Consider the following 27808-nt stretch of genomic DNA (forward strand, 5'->3'; position numbering starts at 1 on the left):
GTCTTGATGTGCCAGGATCCTCTCCGACGTTCCCAACCTGTTTTAAGCTGTTCCTTTTACCCAAAAATAAATAAAATCCATCTGTCGCTGAATGCTTTCCTTCCAAAACATAGTTTTGCAAAATGTTTCAGTCTTGGACCAGCAGCAGAGTTGATACAGCCTAAACTTTGTGGACCAGAAGGGAACTTTGAGGCTGCTGGGATAGGGTTGGGTTTTTGCCCTGTTTGCTGGCACAAACTGGAGCCCCGGTTGTAAGGAGCTGTACTTCGACGTTTGTTCGACTTGGTAGTTTGGGAGAAGTGTGTGTGCCTACCCCAAAGCAGTAGAGAAGGTTTTACCGAAAGAACCGTGTGTTTCTAAAACAGGGGTTCCACCAAGGACAGTGATGCACAAGAAGTGCAGATTTCTGAGAGCAGGCAGCAGCAGCACCAAGAAATTGGGAGAAATCACAGCAAAAAGAAGAGGCAAAATGGATGGCTGGTTACACGAGGAAGCATGCAAAGTTGTAGGCATAATAGAGGTTAAAACTCATTCTTGCAGGTACCAGTGAGAAAGCAAAACTTGTTGTTTCAAAAGATTTACCGCATGGAGAGTCTCCTGATAACCAGCATGTTCTAAATAAAGCATTCGCTTCAAATGGCAGCACCGTAGCAAAAATGTATCTATTACAGGGCTGCTAATAAGCAAATGTGAGCAATATTTCTTGACAGCAGGCTGTGGGTGTTTTTTAATAAATCTGTGTTAAGTAGAAAAGGAATAAAAGCTGAAACCCAAATAGCAAACCACTTTGGCTACTGTTTTCTCACTCCAAGTATAGATGGATGCGTTGACCCCAATCAGAAATTCTCGAAGGATAATTCTGGTTAGTAGAAGCTAATGTGGAATTAAATGTGTATACATTTGTGTATGCGCTCCCAGAAAAAAACTAATGATACGATTCCAAATGCTGAACATGTTCCCCACTCCTCTTTGTTAATACAGTGTTGCTTATGCTTGGCAATAAACTATTATTTCTGTGCTACTTCTGTAATTACATTTAATAATCAGCTCTCACAGTCCAATAGTATTAAACGTAGGAGTCTTTTCAACAAACTATGATAAATAGCTCCTTGCAGAACTGTTGTACTTGAGGAAGCTTTATGGCTCTCTTTGTAAGATTTGTCATTTTCTTAATGCAGCTTCAAAAAGCTTCTGAGCTTCGTTATGGACCGTCACTGTATTTTTTTCCCTTCCCCCTCTGCCTGTGAGTGTAGCTGGGTAAATGAAGCTTAATGTGCCATTTCCAAGCACTGTGACACTCCTCCAGGGCTGGTTACATTTACCATTGCTAAAGTCTAAATAAGTGAGTTTTAATGAGCAGGAATGCTTGCTAATAGCTGATTCAGGTACTTAGTAGTCCATGTTATTTAACTGTGGTAGAATTACAGAACATAAATGGTCTGATGATTAATAGATGTACCTGCTATATATTGCAGCCTAATAGTTCTTGCCATTAAAGAACTATCTTAACATCTTCTGGTTTGGATGTGGTTGGGGAGAAAAGGACTTGCTGGTAGATTTATAATCGCTGGTAACTTACACCTTAAAACACTTTATATAATAATTCCACAACACCATCAATATATTGTTCAGTAACAACAACGAACTCGTTAGAGAACGGCGATACTTGTGTACTTCAGCTTCCCAAGGCAGCCAGCTCAGCAGATTTAGTCTCTCTGCTTAGGGCTGTCAAAAGTAAATTCAACCCATCCTTTTAAGGTCAGAAATAAGACAGTGAATTAGATCTTAATCTCCTTTCTTCTCTTGTCCCGTTAATTTTGGGCAGTGGTAGAGGGACCAGTAAGAACAGCGCTTGACTGTGTTGTTTTAAACACTTCTGATTTGTGGACGAGCAGGTGGCAAGAGGCAAAAAAAAAGGCAAAAAAAAACCCCAACAGATGAACAACAAATGAACAAGAATGAAGAAATAATAGCGTCCAACATCTGTTGCGGTTTGCGCTGAGATACTCCAGAAGACACGGCAGTATTTATGGAAATAGTATAAGGACTGTTTTGAGCTGCGGCTAATGGGGCACAGGCTGCTGCCTGCCAGGCTCCTTCACTGAGCCCCTGCTGCTTTTCGCCTGCTCCATCCCACGTTTCAGCCCGACATCATTGTTTTTTTGGATCACCAGGAGGAGATGTCAGGACAGAAAGGCGCGGAGTAGTGACTTTATACCTGACTAACCAGTAGAGAGAAGCGCCGTGACTATTTCAGCAGGTGGATTAAAAGGCAATATGGGCAGATGGCTGAAGGAGATGTTGGCACCGCCGGTGTTCCTGGTGGAGTTGAGCTGTTTTCAGTAGTTCCTGTATCTATCCGGTGAAACCTCTGATAAAGAAAAGCATCCAAAATGTAGGGAGGCTTTTCCAAAGTCATCGAATGCTTCCTCAGAGCTGGGCTAAGGTAGCTGCAGCATTTATCAAAGCTGGTTTCTGTTCGCATGGCTGGGGGTGCAGACAGAGGAGCGTGCATCTGCCTGCAGTACAGCACGTGGCCGTGCCCAGCATCCCTCCGGCTGCATGGTGCTTGAGCAAGACCTGTCCTTGTGAGAATTCTGGTATTTGAGAGTTCACTGCTTTCAAAACTGGAAGTAGGAAGCCCCCAAAGCCTGTAAAGCTGTGGAGTTTTGGGGGGAGGAGTTGGTTTTTTTTGTGGTTTCCCCCCCCCCCCCCAACAAGGCAGTTCCTGTAGAAAACAAGTTGTTTGCATATTAAATTGAGCAAGGCCATCCCCTTCCGAAGTAATGTTAGTTCTTCTAAGATGCCTATATTTTAGCATCTCACTTTGTTCCAGAAGTCCCTCAGCTTCACAAAACTTCAGAGGTTCCCAAATGCATGTCTCTGCCCGGTCTGCATTGGGTACAAAAATGATTAAGTATTTGAATTCATAATAGCTGAAGTATCCAAGTTTTTCTGATTCAGTAATGTATTTTGAGACCAGGATCAGCTGCCATTTCCAAGCTTGGCATTTCTTGGTGGAGAATCAAGAGTTGGTTCTCTGAAATAAGTTTAAATAAAGGCTCCAAATTCTTTGAGTGGTTTCATGTCTGCGTCTATTAGTGAAAACATCCAACACCAGGGAATACCGAAGTTTTGAACTATTAGCTTGTGAAAAGGAGGGGCGGGGGGGGGGGGAAGAGTGAGGTGGGGGCATTCAATGGAAAACAGTTGTTAGGGTGGCTTTTCCTTTTTGGCATTCGTCACCTCAGACATCAACATTTGACCCCACCAACAGCTGCTGCATGATAAAAGACATTTGTGTAGATGGTACATATAACTGTTTCCCGCACCCTACACAAATATGAGAGTCTTAAATATCAGAAGATATTTACTGCAGCCCTGTACAATATCCTAGAAACTAAGGAAAGAATCTAGGCCATCACTGTCTATAGTACTTTAATAATTTCCCTATCTTTCTTCATATGTTTTATGTATCCTTGAGATTATGTGACTTCTTCGGTATAATTAACAGATGACCCAGAGTTCTCCTTCAGTTCTACATTTGTACAACTGAGTTTGACCTCAAATTACTGCTGAGACTTCAGGCGGGATTCCCCTCCTTTTCTTTGCACAGTGGAAAAGAGATGGTGGCCAAGTAAAACACTGCAACCAATGGAAACGGTAGCATGAGCTACAGATAAGTCAAATACCAAGTGTGCAAAATTTTCCACCCAGTGAGGTTACAGTAGATTTAATGAGCATATGGGGAGGAACTCCTGCTCTGGTGTGGATGGTCTTTCCTCTCATTTTGGAGAGAAACAGGGTATTTTCCTCCCACTGAGCTCATGCAGCTCCCTGAGGCAGGAACCTGTGCATCACTTCTCTCTCTCCCTGCACTAACAGGGTGAGGATGTCGGAGTTGGTACCACGGTGGATTCTCCTACATGTTCTTCCTGCTGCTTGCTGTGCTCCAGAGAGCCAAATTCTGTACCGGTGGTACTTCTTTCCTTCGTTTCTGAGTCATTACCTTTCAAAGGTTCTTTAGGAAGAAATCCTTTACTGTGAGGGGGGTGAGACACTGGCCCAGGTTACCCAGAGAAGCTGTGGCTGCCCCATCCCTGGAGGTGTTCAAGGCCAGGCTGGATGGGGCTTTGAGCAGCCTGGTCTAGTGGGAGGTGTCCCTGCCCAGGGCAGGGGGGTTGGAACGAGATGACCTTTAAGGTCCCTTCCAACCCAAACCAGTCCATGATTATATGAAAATGCAGCACTTCCCCAGCAAAACACAGGGCAACAGCAGTCCCTGTGCTGCAACAGCCAGATCTGCACATCCACAGTGGCAGGGGAATGACCTTGGAGCAGAACACCAAAGCGGGACCTTTCTTCATTTCTTCTCTGTGCCCTGGCATTTCCCCCTGATGACCCTGGCTAAATTGCATCCTATCTGTGTCCCCATTGCCAATCTATAAAACGGACACACCGCTGTGCTGCTTCCACCTATTCATTTTTATGTTGCTCTTTAATACCAGAACAGAAGATACAAGAGAGAGGAGCTTCTGTCTGATGTCCTTGGTGGGGACTTACACAAGAGGCCAAGATCTTAGTTCTGTTTTGTAGGTAAATTGCAAGGAGGGAGGATTTAGCCTGAATTATGCTTTAACTTGTAAGTTATAATATTGTTGTCTTCAAAGATTTTGGAGTAGGGGGGTAAAACAAGACTTAATTTTTTATGAAATATATAAAATAGTCACATGTTTTATTTGGGGTATTATTTGTATGCTAGATATACACCGGACTTACACTGTTTTGGTGGCAGGCGCTTAGCACTGAACACACAGAGATTTCTTTCCCCCTTACCTAAGGAGGAACGAAAAATTCAGAAGTAGCAAATTTAGAATAGTGAAAAATGCAGCTTTTAAAAATAATCATGGGAGAAAACAACAAGCATGTTTGCTCATGTCCTTTATCTCAGTCAGCTAATCTTGCAGAATGACAGCTTGTATAGAAATAGATTTTTACATATGAACTTGTTACATCACTTCCTAAAAAAAGAGTATTTAGCTTGTACTTAAATAGCACATTCAGAGGCTGTTTATGCAGTATTTCTGCTGCAAATGTATGATCCTTGTTAGGTAGCTAAGCTCTGTGTGAAGTTTTAAAACTGCAATGTATTTATTTGCTGCTTACTGCGTGAAAGATAAAATACTTACAAAAGAATCAGTTTGAAATCTTGATTAATTTTTTTTTAAAGATTAAATTTTCTTCTACCATTTTGGTCTTTACTGGCCATAGGGAACAATTAGAAAATAAAAGATATACTAAAAGCTTATGATATAGAGAAAGAAAGTCTTCTATGAAGTCCATCAAATTAGTCATAGCAAAACTGAATTCGAAATTTAAACCCCATACTTTATCCAAATGTGGCTTGTTTATTGTGCTGCACTCTAACAAAGCTGAGAAACTATCCAATTTAAAACCGGTGAAATATCTTGTGTCTTACGATGGTATTTCAATACATGTTATTAATTCTTCCAAGTGAACTCGGATGTAGTCCCCCCATGTGATTTTAGGAAGAGCAGAGACAACAATGTGTCTTTGGAGGTACTGTTTTTCAGCTGAAATGTGAAATCAATGTCCTGACCATTTGTGGTCATTAAAAATCCCACGGCAGTTTTCTGCAAGAGTAGAGGCATTGACTCCCAAGTCTTGGTGAAATTCCAACTAAGTAATTATATTCCTCCTGATACAACCTTCCTTTTAAAGCTAATTTAATGTTCCTCTTCAGCTGTTCTCCCCTGCTTTAAGTGGAAAATCCTTCATTTCCCTTTGTAAACTTTTCTTTAGTTCTGCTTTATACTGACAATTAGTAGCCGTCTTTTCTCTTGCCACATCACTAATACACGTCGATGCAGTAGCAGCGAGCATGTGTGCAGGCATGGACCCCTACAATTAAAAAAGTTGTTTATTGATGGTCTGGTTAAAAGCCATTGAAATTAATGGCATGTATCCCTTTGAGTTGGTGGTCACAGGAGCCGTCGACACTGTAGCTGAGAGCTGTTGCCCAACTGGATGTTTTGGACCCTTCTCTACCCTGATTTTCTTGCACAGCGGAGTGTAGCGTGGAGGGACTGTTGGTGGTATGGTGTCTGCTCCCCATCGGCCTGTAGGCAGAGCCAGGAAAGAGCGGTCGAAAGCATCGGGTGCGTTGTTTGTTCTGGCAAGCCTGATTTGCCCGTGGGGCAAAACAAAGAACATCTTCACGGTTATGCAATATTTGGAAATATTTCAAGGTAGAACTTCCTAGTTATCAACATGATTGCAATTTGTTACACACACCTTATCAACACAATTGGCATATACAGTTATGCCCGCAGTGGATATTCCTGGAAAAATATATAATTTTTCAAGTGATCCTCTCAAATACCTCATTTCTCGTCAACTTGTTCTTATTTCTGTTCACAATTAATGCTTGTGCCAGGTGTAGGACTCTGTTTAATAAAGGGTGGAATGTTTCACCCAAAGCAGAAATATCAGCTTAAACTTTGGGGTTTTTTTTGTGCTTCATGGAATATGAGCAGAAATGATAGAACTAATTGCTGCTACATGTCCTGGGGAATGGAATGGGTCATGGTCTCTTGTCCTGGAGACAACAGGACCTTCTAACGCTCCTGGCTGAAACAACGGCTGCTGGCTCTGATGCCTACAACCATGACCTCAGTGTTTGGACACTTCTCTTCACAAGTTGGAAGATTCTCATATTCTGCATCTTGGGGGGTTTTGGCTTGAATTTGTGCTGCTTTCTGAATAGAACACCATACAGAGCCCTTCTTCAGCTTCATCCTTATCCTTATGTTCTTATCCTCGTGTGCCTCGTGCGCCGTAGGCGGGCTTTATCCTCTCCCCAAAGCGTGAGATGGGAAAAGGAAGAACGGTGACACGATTGCAGGAATGTGTTGCTGCCTTTCTTTTCGCATCTTCCTTAGCACCCCAGTGGATTGCTTTGCTTGAATCCATATGCTTTTCTTTTCAGAACAAAAATTGTTCTTGATGGAGACCTAAGGCTTTCCAAATCACTAATGGCCATGATCCTGCAGAAGCAAAAATTTTTCCTAAGCATAGTCTTGACTCGCATGGTTTGAACTCAGTTCTAGCTAAGTGTCCTGGCATGCATCTAGCAGAATACGCACAGAATTACCTTAGCTGCCCTTTAAACCCCTCCCCTGCTCTTGTGCCTCAGTTCACATCCCTGCAGAAGCACAGTGTAGAGTATTAAACCGGACAAAAGTGTTGCACAGTGAAACCTCGGAGCTGTGTTGTGCTAAACCCTGCACGTAGGTGGGTAACAACAGCTGCCAGTCAGCCTCTGAGAGAAGAGCACCATATGATCTCTCGGTGAACAAAACATTTAATACAAACACAACGCTTTCCAAATATTCTGAAGAGTTTTCCCGAACAACTTTCTTTAAACAAAACTAATAGGCAGTAAAGTCTGTTTGCTGATCTTTATGCAGATCTTCCCACTTCCACTTCACTATAAGGTTTTGACTAAAATATTTATACTTTTCTGCTTTGGTACACATCCTACTCCGATCCTACGGGAAGGATTTCTCATCCTGTAGAGAGAAATGACAAAATGTGTGTGTGGTGCTTGGCTCGCCCACACTGGCTTGCTGGGTTTGGAGAACAGCTGTGTAAGTCCTCTCCGGAGGGTGCAGAGCCTCTGCAGTAGGTTAAAGCTCCTCACAGGTCTAGTGAACAATTTGTAAACCTGCAGTTTGATTTTTTTCTTTTTTTTTTGGGCGAGCACGTGTGATGAGGTAGCATTTTGGGGTGCAGACCTCTCACCCGGCACCCTTCTGGCTTCAACAGCACCTTCACCTTCCATATGTATGGACCACGCTGCCCCAGATCCGTCCTGCGCGGCCGAACACAAAACGCTGGGAAATTGTAAATGACCTTCTCGGGAATGCTGCGACTGCACTTCGTAATGTCACCCTCCACCTAACAGCTTCTCCAGGGTCTTTAGCCTTGTCCTCTTCTGTCCTTAGCATTACTGTGCATTAGCTTATCCCACTTGCATTGGCACTGATTTCAGTGGAATTGGGGGCAGCCCTGATGAAGTATTTACGTTTCCATCCTTACCTTTTTCCAAGGTCACCCTTTCATATGGTAGGTAGGACGTGAAAGTACATGACCTTATACTTATTTTCCCTTTGACTATTATCCTTCTCTTGGTTTTGTCCATGAAAAAAAACCCCAAAACTTTTTTCTGTAGATACATTAAATTATGAGTTATGTTTATTGTATGTGTCATTTGGGAGTACTAGGGATCCGAAAATTGGTTGTATAAGTCTGGCATCAGTTTCTTGAAATACTGCAGAATAAGTATCCATTATCTTTAAATAAACTTTAAGGGTTTTCTTGATGAGTAATTTGCTCCATAAGATTTTCTTTTTTAAACTCCCATGAAGTATATTTATAGAGCAGTGTTTCAATTCCTGATATTTATAGGACACTTACAGTGGACATTAACCATCTTCAGCAGTCCGTGTACCATTTATTTCCAGCGACATTGCAGGGATAATTGTGTTTGTTTTCTAGGAAAATGGTATTTTTAGTTTAATAATCTAAAGGGGTTTTAATTATTTTTTTAATGGTTTACGTGTTTACTAAGTTGATGAGAAACAGTGATATCTTTGGATAGCTCGGAAGTAATCAGACTTCTCTTCTACTTGTGAGTTTCACAGTTTTATTTGAGTTTGATCTATATTTCAAAAATCGCTACGTTACACATTTTTTCAAAAAATTGGAATTTGATCTGACCAAATGTGAAACTGGCAACACAATTAATTACATTAAAAATGTATATGCTAAAGGCCCGCAGCATCTTTGTTTAAGATTCTGATCACATTCAGATTTTTTTACCACTGTATTGACTATTTAATAATTGTTTTCATAAGGCCAGCATCTCTTGTAGAGAGGGTTATTTAACAAAAATGAAAATCTTTAGAAATTTAGATGCACCGATCACTCACTGCTCCGCTCAGAAGCTGACACTGTGTTTCCAGTTTAACATCCTCTTTTAAACATAGCTTCTTCTGCTTCGTGATGCTTCCTGCAGTACACACCTGCGATTTGCCTCGTTGTCTCTTTCTTTAAGCTGGATGAGCAACTGCTATTTTATAAAATGTGCTCCCATATCCTAAAGCAACAAGGTTTGTGCTACTCTGTCATTAGAGCGATAATAGATAGCTAAAGGCGAGGGAGCCCCTTTTGAAGAAGAAACAAAGCTTGACTTTTTCTTCCAGGTTCTTTCCCCAGAAAAGCATTTCGATGAAAGGAAACGGTGTCTGTGATCAGTGGTGGAAGGGAAAAATTTCCTGACTGTTGGAACCATTTAGTGATCCAGTTCTTTGATGGGTTACAGAAAATATCATATTAATTCCTTGAACTGTATAAGTTATGAGTAGGGCTTGGAAAATCAGGTGGTATGATACCAACGTGCAGGAGAGTTTAATGAAAATAAAATATCTAGAATGTACGGCTGTATCAAATTGCCCTATAGAAACCAAGTCCGTATTGCTCCACTCTAATTGCGTTTCCTTATCTCTTTCCATTCTCTTCCTCCTGCTCCTGGCTCTCACCTTTGATGTCATTTAAATCATGGACTTTGTTCATCACAGGCACTTGTTAAATACATACCTGTCTGCCTTTGCTGGGGTGGGAACCGGCTCTTCTGAGAGGGCTTATCATAGAATCACAGAATGGTTTGGGTTGGAAGGGACCTTCAAGGTCATCTAGTTCCACTCCCCTGCCCTGGGCAGGGACACCTCCCATTAGACCAGGCTGCTCAAAGCCCCATCCAGCCTGGCCTTGAACACCTCCAGGGATGGGGCAGCCACAGCTTCTCTGGGCAACCTGGGCCAGCGTGGAATGTATCCGTTGGTCTGATGCTGAATGGTGTGTACAAGAAAAGCACGTGAGCCATCTCTTTATTTTTTGCTTATTCCTCTTTGCAACCACTGAGCAGGGTTCTGCTCTGTGCCTTTTGAAGCAAAGCACTGGGACGTTTAAGGCAACCTTCCGTGACTGGCAAACTGCACGGCTTGAAGATAGAGACTCAACGAAAATGCAAAGCCGAGCGTGTTTAGCGAGACCATTTTATCTTCTCTGACACTATAATGGAGTCTACAATTTGCAGCGTAACCATTAAGGAAAAAGCCTGGGTGTCACCATGGGGTGCTCAATAAAAAAAATAAATTAACAATTAAAAATCCAAGACCCTTGTAGCTGCTCATAGTTCATATAGTGCCAAAAAGCATGGGGGATCTACAACTAAAGAGGAGTTCCAAATTATTGTGTTTTTACTATAACTCTGTAGTTGCCCCATAAAAAAAAAAAGTTGCTTCAGGACATGGTAAAGCTCTACAAGAGCCTTGAAAAACATCTTTCTTTTTTCTTTTTTTTTGTCTTTGGATTCATAAAGAAATTTGACTTGGGGGTTTGGTCTGTATTTATAAGGTTTATACACTCACAACCAAAATGTGTAGGCTTGGTTCTGTCCTTAGAGATCACTAGATTCATGGTTTTGGGAATTGTTAAGGCAAGGAAGATTTTGAGACCTGTCTCAACTATCATCACCACTCCCCCCCCCCCAAAAAAAAAAAAGATTAAATTTTTTTACCTACCCTGTATGTAAAAGTTGATGGAAGGATTTTCTATTCCTCAGCTGTAAATAAGAAGAGAGTGTTATGTTGAGAATTGTCCCATACCACAAGTTCAAGCTACAGATGTGCAATTTTGGACTTTGGATCTCAGCTGAAGCAAATAGGGTGTGACCTGACGAGCTCTCTTTCATGTAGCAAACTTCAACATAGGACAGAGGGTTTATAACTGGACGGGCAAAGCGTGCAATAAGGTGGACCTCGGGTCAAGTGTAGGAGAATGAGCCCCTTTATGCCTCCCTGCTGGTTTGTTAGGGTCTTATACATGGGAGAGAAAGGAGAAATGGCGCTATCCAGCTGTTTTCCCGATCTTTGGATAAGGCCTAAGCAGATATTCTGGAGAGGCGAACAAGGACGTACAGTGGTGGTAGATCTGGGATGTGTTTTAAGGACAGACGTAGGTAATGATAATGTATTTAATTGTGCTTTAACGTGACGTACCGGCTACATTAGCCCGCTTTCACTCTCTCACTCTCGGTTTCCCTCAAACAAATTGCAAACCCACAAAACACCTTCAAACAAGTAAATAGGATCAAAAATCACATATTTGGAAAACAACTATTGCCTAAAACCCAATATAAGAAGAATTAACATTAACATGGTATTTCACGTTACCATGACACGGTTATACATCTGTCTAATGTCTTGCTTTTGCTGCAGCACTGGAAAAAGGGAACTTTTAACTTTTTAACTTTTAAAAAAGGGAACTTTTTCCAGTGGAAAATTGGCCCAGTACTACGTTTTGGCTATGTAGGATCATGCCGTGCTGGCATTTGAAACAGTGATAATTTTATGCTGAAAAAATGAGTAATTGAACCATTGAGAACTTTATTCTGATGAAATCCTTAGATCACACTCCATCATCTGTTTTTCACATTCTTGTGTATATGATCATGCAAACGTTGCATCCGCAAATGACGCATTTGCGTATAAAGCTGTGTATAAAGCACTCCTATAAAATATAAGCAGTATAAAGGCATCTTTAAAATTTTATAGCTTCTTTAAACACAAGCCAATTTTTCCTCTCTTTTTGTGTCTTTCAGAGAGACTGCCACAGAGTTATCTGGATCATTACCCAGGTAAGCAAGTTGCTCTAAGCTGCGTCTGTGTACCAGTGTCTGGAAGGTGCTGAAAGAAGCACGACCTTTTGAGCCGGAACACGATCCTTTTCCTAAGGAAAACCGCTGGGATATTGAAAACTGGGGGTGCAGAGAGGAGAACATGCACTGCGTGCCGTAGACAGACAAATGACTATGAACTACTGGCGCAACCAGAACTCCCCAGCTTCAAGCGACACGCTGAAGTTGCTTTGAGGCTTAGCAGAATTGTGCACCTGATGAGGAGAAGAAACCCAGATGTGGCTTTCCTCCAGCTGTGCAATTACACCCATTGCGGGTGGTTTGGCTTTTGCTTTAAATTTCACCTGAGGGATGAGGGGAGGTAAACGTGGAGGTAGGAGGAGGCAAAAACACTGGAATCTTAAGGCATTTTCATTTGGAAAGCAGCTTGGACCAAATTCTTCTGTGCTGAGAAAGCTTTTCATAAAATAATAGAACTAGACAAGACTCCCAGGCTGCAATAGAGGCTTTTGAAGAGAGACCTGCCTACGTATTGTCAGAGGATGCAATAAAATGCTGTAATCATGCAGACAGAGAAAAGGGTGGAGAGAAGGGAAACAAAAAAAAATCTGATACGGTAACCTGTCACTTAGCAGAGATGCAAAAAAACGGTGCTCACAGTCCTCTTGCATCTTCTGCCACCAGTTTTGCCCTTTGAGGTGTAGGGGTTTTTAATGAGATGATGGTTTGGGGTTTTTTGATATGCTCTGATTAATACCAATGATGTAGTTCATCCAATATATAATGTTAAAAGGGTATTTCAACAAGAAAATCAGTTTTCTTTAAGCATGGTAACACATACAAGTTATTTCTGCTTCTAAGAAAGAGAAAATATGTCTGCCTTTCTTTATGGTGCCTGTGGTGTATATTAGTTGGCTTGACTGTGTTGTTAAGTTGTAAAAATGTAGACTTTCACTGTGTGTGATGGTTTTTCCCCCCTTTGTAATGTATCGCCTTGTTCCGTAGGTACAAGCTTGTATAATTTAGATGAGGTGTTCGTTCATTAGGTACCTTTCTTCTTATGACTTACCATCCCCAGTTGTGCAAGCAAAAATGCTGGTGAAATGCCAAGCGTTTGAAGTGCTGACCAATGATTAGCCTACCTGACACGTAAGAGATTTTATTCATCTTCATTGCAAAAGAATTACAATTCTTCATACATACAAAAAAAGGAAGTAGAGATTCAGCAGAGTAGCTGTCTCTTTGATTAGGAGTGTCAATAACACAGCCTAGCTGTATCTTTTACTGGTTTCAGTGCTAAAATATTTCCAGTTTGACAGCATGCCCCTAATTGGGTAGGTATTACATGACTAATATACTGGAAACATGAAGTCCTTGTACTGCAGAAATGAATTCCACTTTAAATTAAAGTAAAAATGAGAGGTATAGGTGCTTGAATAAACATCCAGTTTCATACTTGCCATTAATGATCGCCTAAATGTGTTTTTTGAATTATTACCACAAGGCTTTAATTTTAGCTGTGGCAAGATGTCGCAAGTAAAAATCAGATTATACAAGCAATGTGCACAAGGCATTGTAATTGTGTTATAAATATTAAAACCAATGATCTTGTCTTGATTTAAAACAAATGTTTACAGCTGTGCGCAGATTGGCTTGTCCTCCAGCCTTCTCAGGGATTCACCTGTTCCTGCAGTTCCTTGGGGTTTTTAAACTTATGTTACGATGTATTAATCTAATATTTTTGGTTCTTCTTTCAAACTTCAAGTGAACCATTTTGCTATTATTAATTCATAACAGTGAAGCAGTCTAATTTCTCCACCAACACCACATCTTCTTCCGCCCTCGCCCTGCAACTGCTTTATAGCCTATAAAATTTTAGGTGTTGCACCTTGAAATGATGAAACTAATAACCACTTTCCCCTAGTCACTGTGCTCGTCATATATTGTCCGGTGGGGCAGAAAAAGCCCTCTGTAATGCTAGAAATCTCTCATTTGTGCAGGCAACCACGATGCCTCTTCTCAGGGCAATAATGACTCGTAGGTATATTTGTGGCCAGGACTGATTAAATCCTTTTCAAGCTTTCGTAAACCCGGTGGAAGGGCTTTCACTGGAAGTGACGTGTGAGCAGTTGTGTCTGTACTTGACTGTCAGGAAGGCTTAGGCACTAGTGGCACTAATTTTTTGTTGTCATTAAAAAAAAAAAAAAAACCCGACGGTGAAAAAAAATTCTCCAAAACCCCTTCTGAATTTTACATAGTTGAATTAAAGTTAGGGATTTGTTCCCAGGAAGCCCTGTAAATCGTCAGAAGTTACAGAAGAGAATATTTTGAATATTTGCTCTTCTCCTGTAGTAACCAAGAGAGGTTAGTTATGGGCATTTTTAAAAGAGAAAATATAACAAAGTGTCTTGCTAAATGGTGAGACTTTTAAATATAGTAATTTCCCCTTAAATACTGCTGATTGATCTCTAATGATTATATTCAAGAGGCAGAAGAAATTACCTTACTTCTTGCCACTGAAGAACGTGTATCATTGATAGGCAAAGGGAGAAATATCTGAGTTAGTGGATATCATTTAGAAGGAAAGCTAATAGATTAACTTTGCCTGTAGAAAGATATAAAAATATTCAGCACGGTTATATTGTGTCAGTTCTAATTTACCAGTTATTTCTGATGATTTGGGGAAGCTCAGGCAAGAGAAGGAATTGAAAATTTAAACTTAAAATATGATAAAGAAGCTTTACAGTTTTTATATTAAATGACATTATTATATCCGTGAAAGTATATTGTTTTTTTCGAAGAAAGGCTTTCTCTGTGCAACAGCACATCAAAGAACGGATCTTCACAAGGAAAACTTTATAATAATATTAAGTTGTTCATTGCATGACCTATTTAGAGTACTCGGATACTTCTTGTTGTAGACTACATAATTAAATTTTAAATGGAACATGATAAAGAAATTATACTGGTGATCTCTAGAGATTTGAATACCCTATTTGGATCTTTACAAGAGAGTAGTGAAGGCATTCTTTAAAATTTAATAAAGGTCTGGCCTATATTTTTTTTTTCCCGTTAGATGTTCTATAGCTGCTATGGCAGTCCTATTTCAAACTGTATTTGTTCTCAACATTACATAGATGGTACCTGCGATAACAGACCCAACTAAAAGTATTAGAAGAAATATACCTTAACTTGAGAATTCCACCATTTAAACATGATACAGAACGATTAACGAATGAAGATAAGCTCCTAAAACCTTGTGGTACCTAAGCTTGCGACCAGCTTTTGCGAGCAGCGGCTGAGCTCAGCGGTCGAGGGGAGCAGTAAATTAGGGAGGTGGAGCGCTGGAGCACAGCGCAAAGCCCCGTGGGCACAAGGGAGATGATGTTTGGAGCTTAAACGAGAAAATGCTCAGCTTCAATATCAAAGGAGTGATTTCAGTCTCTAGCCGCTTCTGTTTGTTTCTGGCAAAGTTACTTTATATTTAAAGAAGAACAAATATTTTAAATATAGACTAACCACATGGATTATTTATTTGCTTAATACTAGGTTAGTAATGATAACAGAAGTAAAAATTAGGCTACTTTTCCACTTTTATGTAGTGACTCAGTTTTACATTTCACTCGGGGGTGGGAGTAAAGTTTAACTGGTCAGTTCCTCCTGCAAGCTGTTCTTATTTACTGCTAAAAAAAAAAAAAAAAAAAGAGAATAATTTGCATAGATTTTTTTGTAAAAAATATTGTAGAAAGATCTCTGCAGCCCCTGCTTAAATCATGAGCATAACTCCGGAAAACTTGTATTTTGAGGTAAAGGCCATCTTAAACCTGACATTTAGAAATCTTTTTAGAAGGGTGGGAGGAAATCTGCAATGAAATATAACGGCATGGGATACATTGATGTGAAAATTATCGAGTATCTTCAAAACGGAAATTTAAATCTTTAGCTTTTCTTAGAATTGTAATAATTTGCAAACTTTCTACATTTTAAACCACAAGTCTGGAGTAAGGTACAAATTCTAAGCCCTCCTGAGCTGGGGTTTTATTCTTCACCTTTCCATAAATTTCTTTAATAGTGTCTAAGTTCCATTTACTGTAGAGACTTACGTTCTTGCATGTCTGTGGCATTTGGAAAATAGAATTTAAGTACCGAAGTCACTTTGGTACTTTTGAAAAATGTTAACCTGCAACTTCACCATTATTTAAATCTAATGCAACTAAGCTTTTATCTAAAGGGAAAAGAAGAATTGACAACCCACCATATGACAAGCAAAATGAAATCTCTTGATCACTAACTGTCAGCAGTCTTTCTAATACCATTGTGTTAGGGAATGATATGTCTTCCAAGGAGCTAAGTACACAAGGTTTTGAATCATTTCTGTCTTGACAGCCTAACCCAAGTAACTACTTGTAAGTGCTTGGATGAATTATAAAATTTATGTGGCTCTGCAGAGTGAGTTAATAAAACATCTGTGAGCATTTTAATTACTATAAAATGAAAAGGATTTTTTCCTGACAGTAATAGGGGCATGGACTAAAGGCCTACTTGACATCTCAGTTGCTGTCTTCAGTGGTTTTGCATGGACGGTGGGAGCTGGGGTTAGCTTCTGTCTTTGCTCCTCTGGTCCCCTTCAGGTCTTCTGCCAAGCAATTTCTCTCTCTGAGAACACCAGGTTGTACCTTTCCCCCCTCATGTTTCATATACTGTTGATGTCCTCTCATGTCACCGGTGCTGCTTTGCCAGTCGTGTCAGGCTTGAAGACCCATCCACCTACACCACATGCGTCTGCCAATCTATGACAGATTTTTTTTCCATACCTGGATATAACACTTACTGAAGCTTTATTCTCCCTTAAATAAAGCAGGGATTTGGCATAGCCCATTTGTGACCCTCTCTTCTAATGGAGAAGTTCTGCTTTCCACCTCTAAATCCCTTCTCAAAACTCACTTTCGTCTAGAGCCATATAAATAATAGGTCAAGAAAATGTTGTGCATCCCGGGTGGCAGGCAGTGGTGGCTGATAACATTAAAATCTCTTGAATGTCAAACTATATGCAGCTAACCAGAGCTAGTATTTGGAAATGATATCATCTTGTATCTTTTCTGAAACCACATCATTAAAAAGAAAAGAAAAAGATTCCAGCCCTCGATATTTAAATGTTCTCCAGTCAACTGTCTTAAAGAGCAGGTTTTCCATAATTTGGATGCCTGCCATTTTCTGAATAAAATAATTATTATAAATCGAGACTTGAATTTAACTAATCACTCCCTTAAGAAAATAAAATAAATTCTTATGTTTGACCTTTGTCTGTGCCTCAGATGTTAATTTCTAAATAGTATTTGCGTTCGTCTAAGCTTTGAGCTGATTTTCTGTACTGCAAGGAGGACTGCCTGTTACCCATTGTATGTGCTGTTTAGGAATGCCCTGGTGCCGTTTGGTCTTTCTGAGGTGCTGTAATATAAAGTACAGTAATTATTTGGGATAGTAACAGGTTTGACGTTACTGTAACCGAAACTGGGGGGTTTTGAGGAAATAATACACAAGTTGTCTCTGAATTATTCAGATTTTTATTTTTTCTAAGTAAAGCTCCAATATCATTAAAATGTGACATGGAGTTATTCCTTCTAGTAGCTGTCAGCATTTTTTTTGGTTGTTTTACATCCATTTCGAAATATGGTTTTTACAGCTAATGTTAATCTTAAAACACACTTATGTGCAATCTGATCCCTTTCTGAAGAGTTATTTTTAAAATCTTAAGAGGAGCCTAAGAAGCGTAGAGGTGATTATCCATATGTGCTTACCGATGACTTGCATTCAAAAATTACTAAGATACCAATGGCAGGATTCACGTTGCCTAAATTTAGCTATTACAGAAGTCCTCAGTCGAAAGAACCAGGGGAGAAATGAAGAGAAATAGGTGCCTTATCTCAGGACGGGGTGAATAACCTTGGGGAATTTTTTCCATTGCCTGAAAGTGGAGCCTGGGGGAATAGCATAGACTAGATGTTTCACCTGATGATAGCTTTAATTTAAGGTGAGTCCTAGCAGCCTGAGTTTTATAAGTGTTAAAGTGCCAAGTGACGTAAGCTGATGCCTACTGGAGTTTTGAGGACGTTGGCATGCTTAACCTCAAAAAAAACTTTCGATATTTGGTACTTAAATGCTAAATATAGAGCCTGGGAAGGAGGGGGGAAAGTCGGACAAAAATGATTGTTGGACTTGATAGGACTCTGACCCAGAAGGCAGTAACTCTTCTCACAGTGCAGAGCCCTCAGAAATCACAGCTCGCAGTCTTGAAATGGCTCCTAACTACATGTAGCCTTTGAATCTTAAAATGAGTGTAAGTGATTTTACTCAGTGACCTGGGCTTTGAACCCACAACCATTTTTCACCAGAAATTGTTAGCATCTCTCACAAACGCTAATGAATTTGACAGCAGACCTTTATCTTAAAAGTGTGGTAGGGCTTTTATTTTTACTCCCTATTGTAAAACTCTAAAACTAGAGACATATTCCCTTCTCTTTTTTTTCCTGTTACTCAGCTTTGCCAGACTTCCAAGCATCTTTTTAACTTTGTCTTACAAAGCGTTGCCATCCAAACGTGCCCGATGAGGATAACGTGCAGCAGAAATGAAAGGACTCCGACACCTTCATTTCCATTCCTGAAGGTGAATTCCAAGATCGTGATTATTTTTATTTATACAGTGCCTAAAGAGTGCTAAATACTTCATGGAACAAATAAAAGACCTCTTGTAAAAAGCACGCATTCCTATAATCTAATTTTAGTCTCAAATCAGGCAGTATGAATGCTAAGCAGCAGGGCTTGAAGAAAAACGGAAGGTATATAAGGGCTACACTAATAAGATTGAGCAGTTATTTAGGTTCATTATCTGTTCCACTTAATACCACTGCAGTGTCTTACTGGTTTAAGTTAAATTTACATTGGTCTGCGGAGAACATTTGACTGACACAGGAATGGTATTTCTCGGGTTTGCTCAAAAAATTAGCCTTTGAACAGCAGTTTAAATGAAGATAGAGAAATGGACCATTGCAGGTGGATTTTGAGAGACCATTCCAGTGTAAGAACAGCAAAGGAAATCGACTTAAAACACAAAAACCTTTTTTTTCTCTCCTCGCTTTATTTCCCAGCTCAGTTGAAATACTCGTGCTCCAAGTTAGTCATTTGTGTGTGTATCCTTCGCTTAAGTGTTGTCTTGGCGTCTGAAGATTATCAGAAAAACATTGTTCAGAAAGTCAGTGCAAAGGATGAAACTTAAGGGAGTAACTTCAGATGGGAATACGGATTTGAGGAGGGGAAAGGGTGTATTCCCATGTGCCTCTGGAGAAGCAGCCCAGCAACTGAGGTCAGGGAGAGCTTTGTTAACATGGCAGAGTTGAGCAGCTTTCTCTTAGTGCATTTGACAAAACACAGAGTATTATATCATATGTTTAATAAATAGTTAGAAATGAACTGCTGATATACAGGGGGTTTTGTGTGGTGTCCTTACCATTGGTCCCAGAAGAGCAGTAGTAAGAGACAGGGATGGGACGGTGTCAGGAACACACCGATACCCTCAGACAGCAGAGAGTCCACTTTAGTGCTCTCCTCAATGTTCTCTGCCCTCTGAGCGTCCCTTTTATTTATGAAATAATACCTAGTGTATTGTTTACAGAAATTGCAACTATTTGAATGATTCCAAAAGATTTGCTATGAATTACAAGCAAAGCTTAGACAATCCTTGGTAAATTATTTAAGGAGGTTAAAAAAAAAACCACAAGAACCTAACACATTCCCCGGTGTTCAAGGTTAACAGTTTATACTTCATCTACATTATATTAAAAACATTTTTACTGGAGTCCATAGATGTTGCACATTTTTAAAAGGCAATGATCACAGTGGGACTAGGCAGGTTACATAAAGCCAGACGCAAGATCTGCAAGCAGTAATTGGTGACTGTTTTTTTTTATTTTTTGAGGGTGCTGACTTGAGATTCCTCCTGTGAGACAATGCAGATTTTCCCCATCTGTGCCTCGCCATTAGAAGCAGGCGGCCCCTAAAGCTTGTCTGTGGTCAGCAGAAGGCGGGCAGTGAGCCCCAGACTCACGTGTTGGGAGCAGCATCTCATAGCGATGCTGTAACTCTCTCGCTCGCGGTGATGTTTTTGCCTGTTTGGAGCCACTGAGGACCTACCCCACTTTCTGTGTACGTTCTCCCGGTATATTTTGCAAGTTGTGCCCGACACAGCACTTCTACAACAGCAAAGTGCCGGCGCAGCGCTTCTCTTAGCTGGGCTATAATGGAAAATATTTTTCATTCAGACCCTTGGAATTTTTAGAGCTTTCGCGTCGTTTTCTGCAGGGAACATTTAAGCCTCGGCAAAGCCATGATGTTGTACAGTGGATGCAAATCATGTCCGTTTGCCATAATCTAAGCTTAATGAATGCCCGCGGAGAAAGAACAAGGGGAAAACAAGATGCCAGGCTTCACCTAACACACACACAAAAAAAGGAAGAGAACTGACTCTTAGCCCTTTCTGACTATTTTCCTTCTGAACTTTTAGATGCTCATCTCTCAACAGTTCACGTGCTTAATCTTAGAGAATAGTCCTGTTGTTATTAAAGTGATTGCACACGTCGGTGCAATTTTAGCATGAGTATTGCTGCTTACTCATTGCTGTAAAAGGAACATCATCTGATTTGATCCCAACTTTGTCACTGAGATTATAGACAGCTCTATTTGATGAAGAAAGAAGAATATACACATAGAAACCCAGTTTTGGTAGCATCCTCTTGAAACGTGAAGAGAGAATCATAAAGTGGAAGCCTAAAATAAGGGCCTAAATGGCTGCTAATACTTATTTAGATGTAGGGTTTGGGTTAATCAAAAGTACTGGACTGCATGTGCCACTGACTTTGGTTCAAAGGGCAAGTGCGCTTTTCTGAACCAGGCTATTGATTCAAGCTCTTAAAAGGCGGCTGTGACATTTAAGAAATCTGCTAGGGCTCGGAGCTCAGGAGCCCGTCTGTTAACTTGATGCTCAAAAATTTTCTTCTTTATTAAGATGTTTCTGTTGGGGGTACAGATGTACCTGCGCCAGTGTGCTCGTGGGTGCCAAAGAGACTTTGGCTTGCCGTGTCTCAGCGGCTGGTAGCTTTCATTCCAGGATCACTTGGTGAAGTAAGGAGAAATTCCTGCAACTAAAAAATTTTATTTAACAAAAATGAAATATTACTATTCATGTCATGAGTAATTGAATCCCCAGATGGTCTCATTCTGTATCAATGGCTGGGGACAATATGAGTCTAGATAGACTGTGACAACATGAATTGATTTCTTCTTTCTCTTTTTTCTTTTTTCTATTTTTTTTTTATTTTAAAACCTGAAAAGTGACTGTAGGGGGTTTTTTTTAGCTGATTGCTTGGAGCTGACATTACAGGCTGCGCAGCTGTAAAAAAGACCTTCTCATTTTCATTGAGAGTAAATAAAATAAAATATTGCAGAAATAGCATTGCTTTTCCCTGGTCCTGCCCCTGCAGAAATAAACAAAGATAACTTGGATAAAGCAATTGAATTTGGAAAAGCATTCACAAGAAGAAATGGTTGCTGCTAACATTGAATATTCAGAATGTAATAATAAAAGTAATCATGTTACTAAAAAGCCACCTGTTACTTTCTTCAGTTTTTACCTAAAGCACACAGTTCACTTTTTTGTTTCGGAATTTATAGCAGAGAGGGAAGTCCAGCTCTTTAGACACCTTATTACGTGCAAGGTAGTACTTCCTTATTAAAGTAGAAAAAGAAACCGCGCACGCTAACGTTTCTAAAGCTGTTAAAGATGGATGTTTCCACGAAGGAACAGAAGTAGAAAAACTTTTAAGTGCTCGTTAAGGCGTGCACACACAGTGCATACAAGCAATAAGTCTGTTTTGCTGAACTGTGAAATTGCACTGAGTAATTTCTCTAATAACAGAATGGATATTGCACCTCTGACCCCAGAGGAGCCCGGGGCTCGGTGCAGAAAGTCAGCCCTGGCATCAGCAGAAAGTCGTGCAACCCCAGCACGGGCTGAGTGGCGGAGAGACAGGGAAAACGGTGGCAACGAATGAAACTTGGCATACGACTTGTAAACGTTCTGGCTGATGTAAAAATTCAGAAAATGATTAACGATGAAGGTACTTTATTTATTGATTTCCCCCCTCTGTGACCTGTTCTTCAGGGGAGCTGCGCAGTCGTGTCTCAAGCTGCGTGTTTGACAGCTGCCTCCTGCTTCCCATGGAAGTGTTCCATCCACTATGAGCGTACAGCGGCACAAACTTTTAATTGGCATTTTGTGTTAGCTTTCTCTTACAGAAATCATGCAGCGGTGACGTTTTTCCTCCCTGTTATGGAGAATGCCTGTGGAAATAACAGTTCAGTAGCTGGAGCAGGGAAAAAAACCCGCAGTATCCCTCAGGATGCACATGTGGAAACGGGAAAAGAAATCTCAGTTAAAGCAGCAACTTATATCTTCTATTTCAAAACTTGCAAGGTGAAAGAGAGTGATGCAGTTTAAAGGGGATATTGATTTGGCTGAGTTACGCATGAACTCATGCCACAACCCCAGTCCTTCTCTGGTCTCTGAACCTTTTAGAATTAATGCAAGGGCTTTAGATTGATTGCTTGAAGTTTTTCTGTAAAAACAGTGAGTCTGATGAATGGCAAGTACTTGAGGTGATTAATAAATAAATAAATAAATGAATGAATGAATAAATAAAAAGTTACTCTAAGGACTGAGAAAAGGCAGCGAGAGACTCTACCTCATTTCTTCTGCCTTCCATTTTACTTTGGGAGTGACTTTCTTCAGCAGCTCCATCAGGTAATGAAATATAAATGGGAAATAAATTCCCATCGTGAATTTGTCTCACAGTGCCAGGGACATTTTTTTAGATATTCACCCGCTGGAAAAAATTCAGAGCTCAGAGACAGATGTTGAAAATGTGGCAGTCAAGTCTGGCTTGCGCTTCGAATGCAGGTTTTCCAATGTTGATCCTAACTCGGTGATATTTTGTTAAATTGTGGAATGCTGTAGGGCTTTGGTAGTGGGTGCTGGATAATAGGAAACGTGTGGCAGGAGCGGTTTATCCTTACAGCACCATAAGGGTTGTTGTTCAAGAGGAAGCCGGTGGCTCATCTCTTCATCTGGTATTATCTAGCAGCTGCTTTGAAAGACAGGCTGGCAAAGTTGAGAAGAGGCAGCTATGAAAAGAAGTATCTGCAGGAAAATCTTCTCAGTCCCTAGCCAAACCTCTTTTCACGCTAATAAGAAGATGCTTTAGATCATTGTTTTCTTTGGGTTTTAGGACTTTTACAACTCCTGATATTCTACCTTTTCAAAAGATACAGGTGTCCAGTTTTCTTCTGACTTTCAGCTGTGACGCTTTGTTTGGATGAACCAAAACCAAAAAACACGTTTCCTTTTGTAAATTCAACTTTGAATTAACTTCTTCCTGTGAGACAAGGCAGAGCGCTGAAGAATTATGTCTATAGAGTTCACAAAAACAATAAATAAGGAAACAAAGGATTACCACTAAATAAGGAAAAGCCCCAAATTCCTTCTTTTCCCCCTGCTTCCCGGTATTCTGCATGCATCAAAGCTGGTCTCTTCTGACCTTCTAGGGGCTTGTAAGATTTATGGTCTCTATAAATTTTATGGTGTAGCATCAAGTCTAATATAAGAAAAATCGATCTGTCCGATGCAAAAAGAGACACAAAACAAAACAAAAGCCCAAAACCTCCACCAAGCCCACCTTTGATATTAATGTTCCTGTGTAAGAACCTCTCAGAGTAACTAGAGGCAGTTGCACATGATTTTCTTGTGCCCAGTACTGCCTGCGCAATGCTCACCAGTGGGCTGCTGCTCTCGGGCACAGAATCATAGAACAGTTTGGGTTGGAAGGGACCTTTAAAGGCCATCTAGTCCAACCATCTCAACATCTTCAACTAGATCAGGCTCCTCACAGCCCTATCCAACCTGGCCTGGAATGTTTACAGGGATGGGACATCTGCCACCTCTCTGGGCAGTGCAATGCATCAGTCATCTTTTGATCTCGCACCATGTTTTTTAGCCTTCCTTACATTCAGAAATTCTCAAAATGTACTTTAAATCTTCTCCAACCACCAGTATCTCTTACTTGTATTTCCCGATAAAAAAAAAAAAAAGGGGGCTTTTATCACATATCCCATATGTGCTTTATGGTGCTGAGACGTGATAACTGAGATATGATTTTATAATGAAAAATCCCCCAGGGAAGTGTGCAGATGTACTGCGGAAAGATATTGACACTTTGTGCTTTATTTGTAGGAAGGCTCTAAACACTTTCTCCCCTTCTTTTTAACAGAACATTAAATTAAAAAATAGACTTATGTCTCTTGTCAAACTCCTGAAGATATGTCCAAGTGGTGGCTGAACGATGTACACATGTTAAAATGGTATTCTGCAATGCATCAGGCTAGAATTTGGAAAAGATAACTGATCATTGATGATATCGCTGTCTCCTTTCTTTCAACTAAATGTGGAGCCTTTTGAATTTGAAGTGAATGCTGCAGCTAGGGAAATGCAGCAAGATGCTAGTAAAGGGGGCTATTGATGGCGTGCTCCATACTGGAAAGCCGTCTTGTTATTGAATGCAAATGTGACTTAGATATGTAAATTATATTCAAAATTTCATCAGTAAGGCTTTAATATATCTAGAAACTATCTTAAAGCATTTAAATAAAATGTTAATTGAAAGTATGGAATAGTGTTAGCAAGCTCTTTCAAAGAAAGCTTCAATTCCAGGCACGTAACAAGGAAGCAAGCGCTCTGATCTAGTCAAACAGAACCTCCCATGGTAAAAACCTATAATTGTTTTAAAGTTCTCTAAAAACCTACATCTCTGTTCTCATCTCATCCCACACACTGTGATATTCCTTATGTTCCTCACTCTCCTCTCTCAGAGCTGACTTTCTTTGTAGCCTTCTCCCACTCCCAGCGTGCTGCCTTCTCTCACCTCCTACGCGTGGAGCTGCCTCCTGCTGCCCATACAACAAGCACTTTTCTGCACATCCCAGCCCTTTCCTTTCCTTGAGCTCGTCTGCGCCGACTTCCCCATGCATCCGTCAGGATGTCTTGCCCTGCATCAAAATCCAGAGGGTGAACTTTGTTTCCGAACTCTCAGGAAAGCTCAGTAACAAGCCAAGCAGCGAATTTAGATCTTCTGAGAGCGATCATCAGATGGAGCAAATGACTGATCTTTGTCCTTAAAAACCAAACCAAACCTTTTTTAAAGAATAAAGAGAGAGTGGTTGAACTAGACTGCATCCCTCTGGTGCTTGTGGAAATGCTTTCTCAAGTGGTAGGGCAGTTCTCAGCAACATTGACTTCAGTGGTTCAACTTCAACCAGCCCAGGTCCAACTCATCGACAAAAGCTTGAAATTAGTCCTAAGAGCTAGAAGTATGGGAACACAGAAGCATGAGCTTCTCTTGCTGCAGCTCTGGTTTTGATTGTCACTCCTTACCTACTCATTAAGCAGAGGGGTTTTGGAGGTATTTGCTAAGATACCTTCCTATCTGCAGATGGTCTGCAACAGTGACAGCAGCTGTTCCAAAAGCGAGCATGAAGGGAGGTATTATTGCTGCTTAGCTATGTTTACAAATTTGTAACAAGACTACTATTTAAAGTATGTTCTTTTGTGACTGCATGCAATATGTTATCATCTAAATGTTGCTGGATTGATGGAGGGCATCAAAGGAATGCGGCACAGAGAGTTTTCCCTGCTCTGGAGTGTTTTCTTTCTTCCAGAGCTTGCAGTAGTTTTGGGCAGAGGATTAATTCTATAATCTGTGACTTGTGCTCCCATGATTGGGGGGGGAGAGGAGGGCAGCCACATGACAGTGTGCAGCTGACAGGAGTTGTTGGGGAAGTGTTTGAGTTCAGGAAATATATAGTTCTACGTTGAAAGGCAAAAACTAAGTAGAAATAAAGCACGTTTAATTTTTGCATGTTGAATGCACTTTTAATGGCAGAGGAAGATTGTCAGCTAAGGGAAAGGATTGTCAGATAAGGGAAAGGCCGTGGACGTTGTCTACCTAGACTTTCGAAAAGCATTTGACGCTGTCCCCCATAGAACTCTCATGGAAAAACTGGCAGCTCATGGCCTGGATGAGCATACAATCTGCTGGATCAAGCACTGGCTGGATGGGTGGTCCCAAAGAGTGGTGGTCAATGGAGTTAAATCCAGCTGGCGGCCGGTCACAAGTGGTGTCCCTCAGGGCTCGGTGTTGGGACCATTTCTGTTTAACGTCTTTATTGATGACCTTGATAAGGACATAGAGTGTATCATCAGCAAGTCTGCAGATGACACGAAGCTAAGCGGGAGTGTTGATCTACATGAGGATAGGGAGGCTCTACAGAGAGACTTGGATAGATTGGACCGATGGGCCAATGCCAATGGAATGTGCTTCAACAAGGCCAAGTGCCAGGTCCTGCACTTGGGCCACAACAACCCCATGCATCGCTACAGGCTTGGGGCAGTGTGGCTGGAGAGCTGCCTGGCGGAAAAGAAGCTGCGGGTTCTAATTGACAAGGGGCTGAACATGAGCCAGCAGTGTGTCCAGGTGGCCAAGAGGGCCAATGGCATCCTGGCTTGTATTAGAAATAGTGTGACCAGCAGAAGGAGGGAGGTGATTGTCCCCCTATACTCAGCACTGGTGAGGCCACACCTTGAGTATTGTGTCCAGTTCTGGGCACCTCAATACGAGAGAGATATCAAGGTGCTGGAGCGAGTGCAGAGGAGGGCAACGAAGCTGGTGAAGGGCCTGGAGAATAGATCTTATGAGGAGCGATTGAAGGAGCTGGGACTGTTTAGTTTGAGGAAGAGGAGGCTGAGGGGAGACCTCATCACTCTTTACAATTACTTGAAAGGACGTTGTAGAGAGGTTGGTGCTGGTCTCTTCTCACAGGCAATTAGTGATAGAACAAGAGGGAATGGGTTCAAGCTGCAGCAGGGTAGGTTTAGGCTGGACATTAGGAAAAAATTCTTCACAGAAAGAGTGGTCAGACACTGGAATAGCCTGCCCAGGGAGGTGGTGGAGTCACCATCTCTGGATGTGTTTAAGACTCGTTTAGATGTGGTGTTAAGGGATATGGTGTAAGGGAGAACTTTGTAGAGTGGAGTTGATGGTTGGACTCGATGATCCCAAAGGTCTTTTCCAACCTAAATGATTCTATGATTCTAAGAACAATTTTTACCGTCTTTTTTCACAAATCACTCCATTCTCAGACCAAAGGAACCCGGCTGTGTGCTATGCCTCAGGGAGGGCATCGGAGGACTGGGATGCTCTTGCGAGACTCCCAACCATCTCTCCAAGCAGCAGCGACTCAGGCAGGCTGTGCTGCTTTAACCACGATGCCTCATGGGTATGACCAAAGCGCACAACCCATGCAGGCAGGACCCAGCTCCTGAAGCTGTCAGGACCATATCAACCCAAACCATACACGAGGGGTGAAAGCTAAGGTCCTACCCATGCTCCTCTAGTAGAAGCTTCTCAGTTTCAGCGTGTTCTTTCTGTTGTGCTTTACATAAAATGGTTGCCATTGAAAATGCATTGGTTTTTTTCCTTGGCCGCTTATCTATGAATGGAGGTTTCTGACTGTGTTTTTCTATAAGTGTTCATGGAAAACAGAAAAAAGAAGAGGGGAAATGCATGTAACCAAAAATTTAAATATAAATTCTAAACTTTTCAGTAAGGAAGTGAAAATCCAGACTGCCTCATTTCCATTGGAAGCATGTTGAGTTTCCATGTGGTTCCCCACTTGCGTGACTCATTGCTGGTGTTTGTGTTATTCCCACTTGGCTTTGAAACAGTTCTCCACCTTCTCAGGTGAAGGGATTCATCCCACAGCCCTTTACAGATCCATACTGGAGTGAGATGAATCATTCCTGTCTGTTTTCACTGCTGACTTGAAGGGCACCTACGCAACAGGGTTCCCATGGAAAAGTCCGTGTTG

At 41.0% G+C, this 27808-nt stretch overlaps 1 protein-coding gene across 15 annotated transcripts in view; it reads left to right on the forward strand.

Moving 5' to 3' along the window:
* Positions 1-27808, forward strand: part of CELF2 (CUGBP Elav-like family member 2) — a 559698-nt gene that overhangs the window by 239837 nt on the left and 292053 nt on the right. For all 15 annotated transcript variants that reach the window (XM_074573263.1, XM_074573258.1, XM_074573267.1 and 12 more), the window contains one exon: positions 11747-11782. Coding sequence is in view for 7 of the 15 variants with exons in the window: in XM_074573249.1 (XP_074429350.1) it covers positions 11747-11782 (36 nt within the window). In the remaining 8 variants the exon portion in view is untranslated. The remainder of the gene's footprint in view (positions 1-11746; positions 11783-27808) is intronic.

Source organism: Larus michahellis, chromosome 1 (genome assembly GCF_964199755.1).
Source record: "Larus michahellis chromosome 1, bLarMic1.1, whole genome shotgun sequence".
Taxonomy (NCBI): domain Eukaryota; kingdom Metazoa; phylum Chordata; class Aves; order Charadriiformes; family Laridae; genus Larus; species Larus michahellis.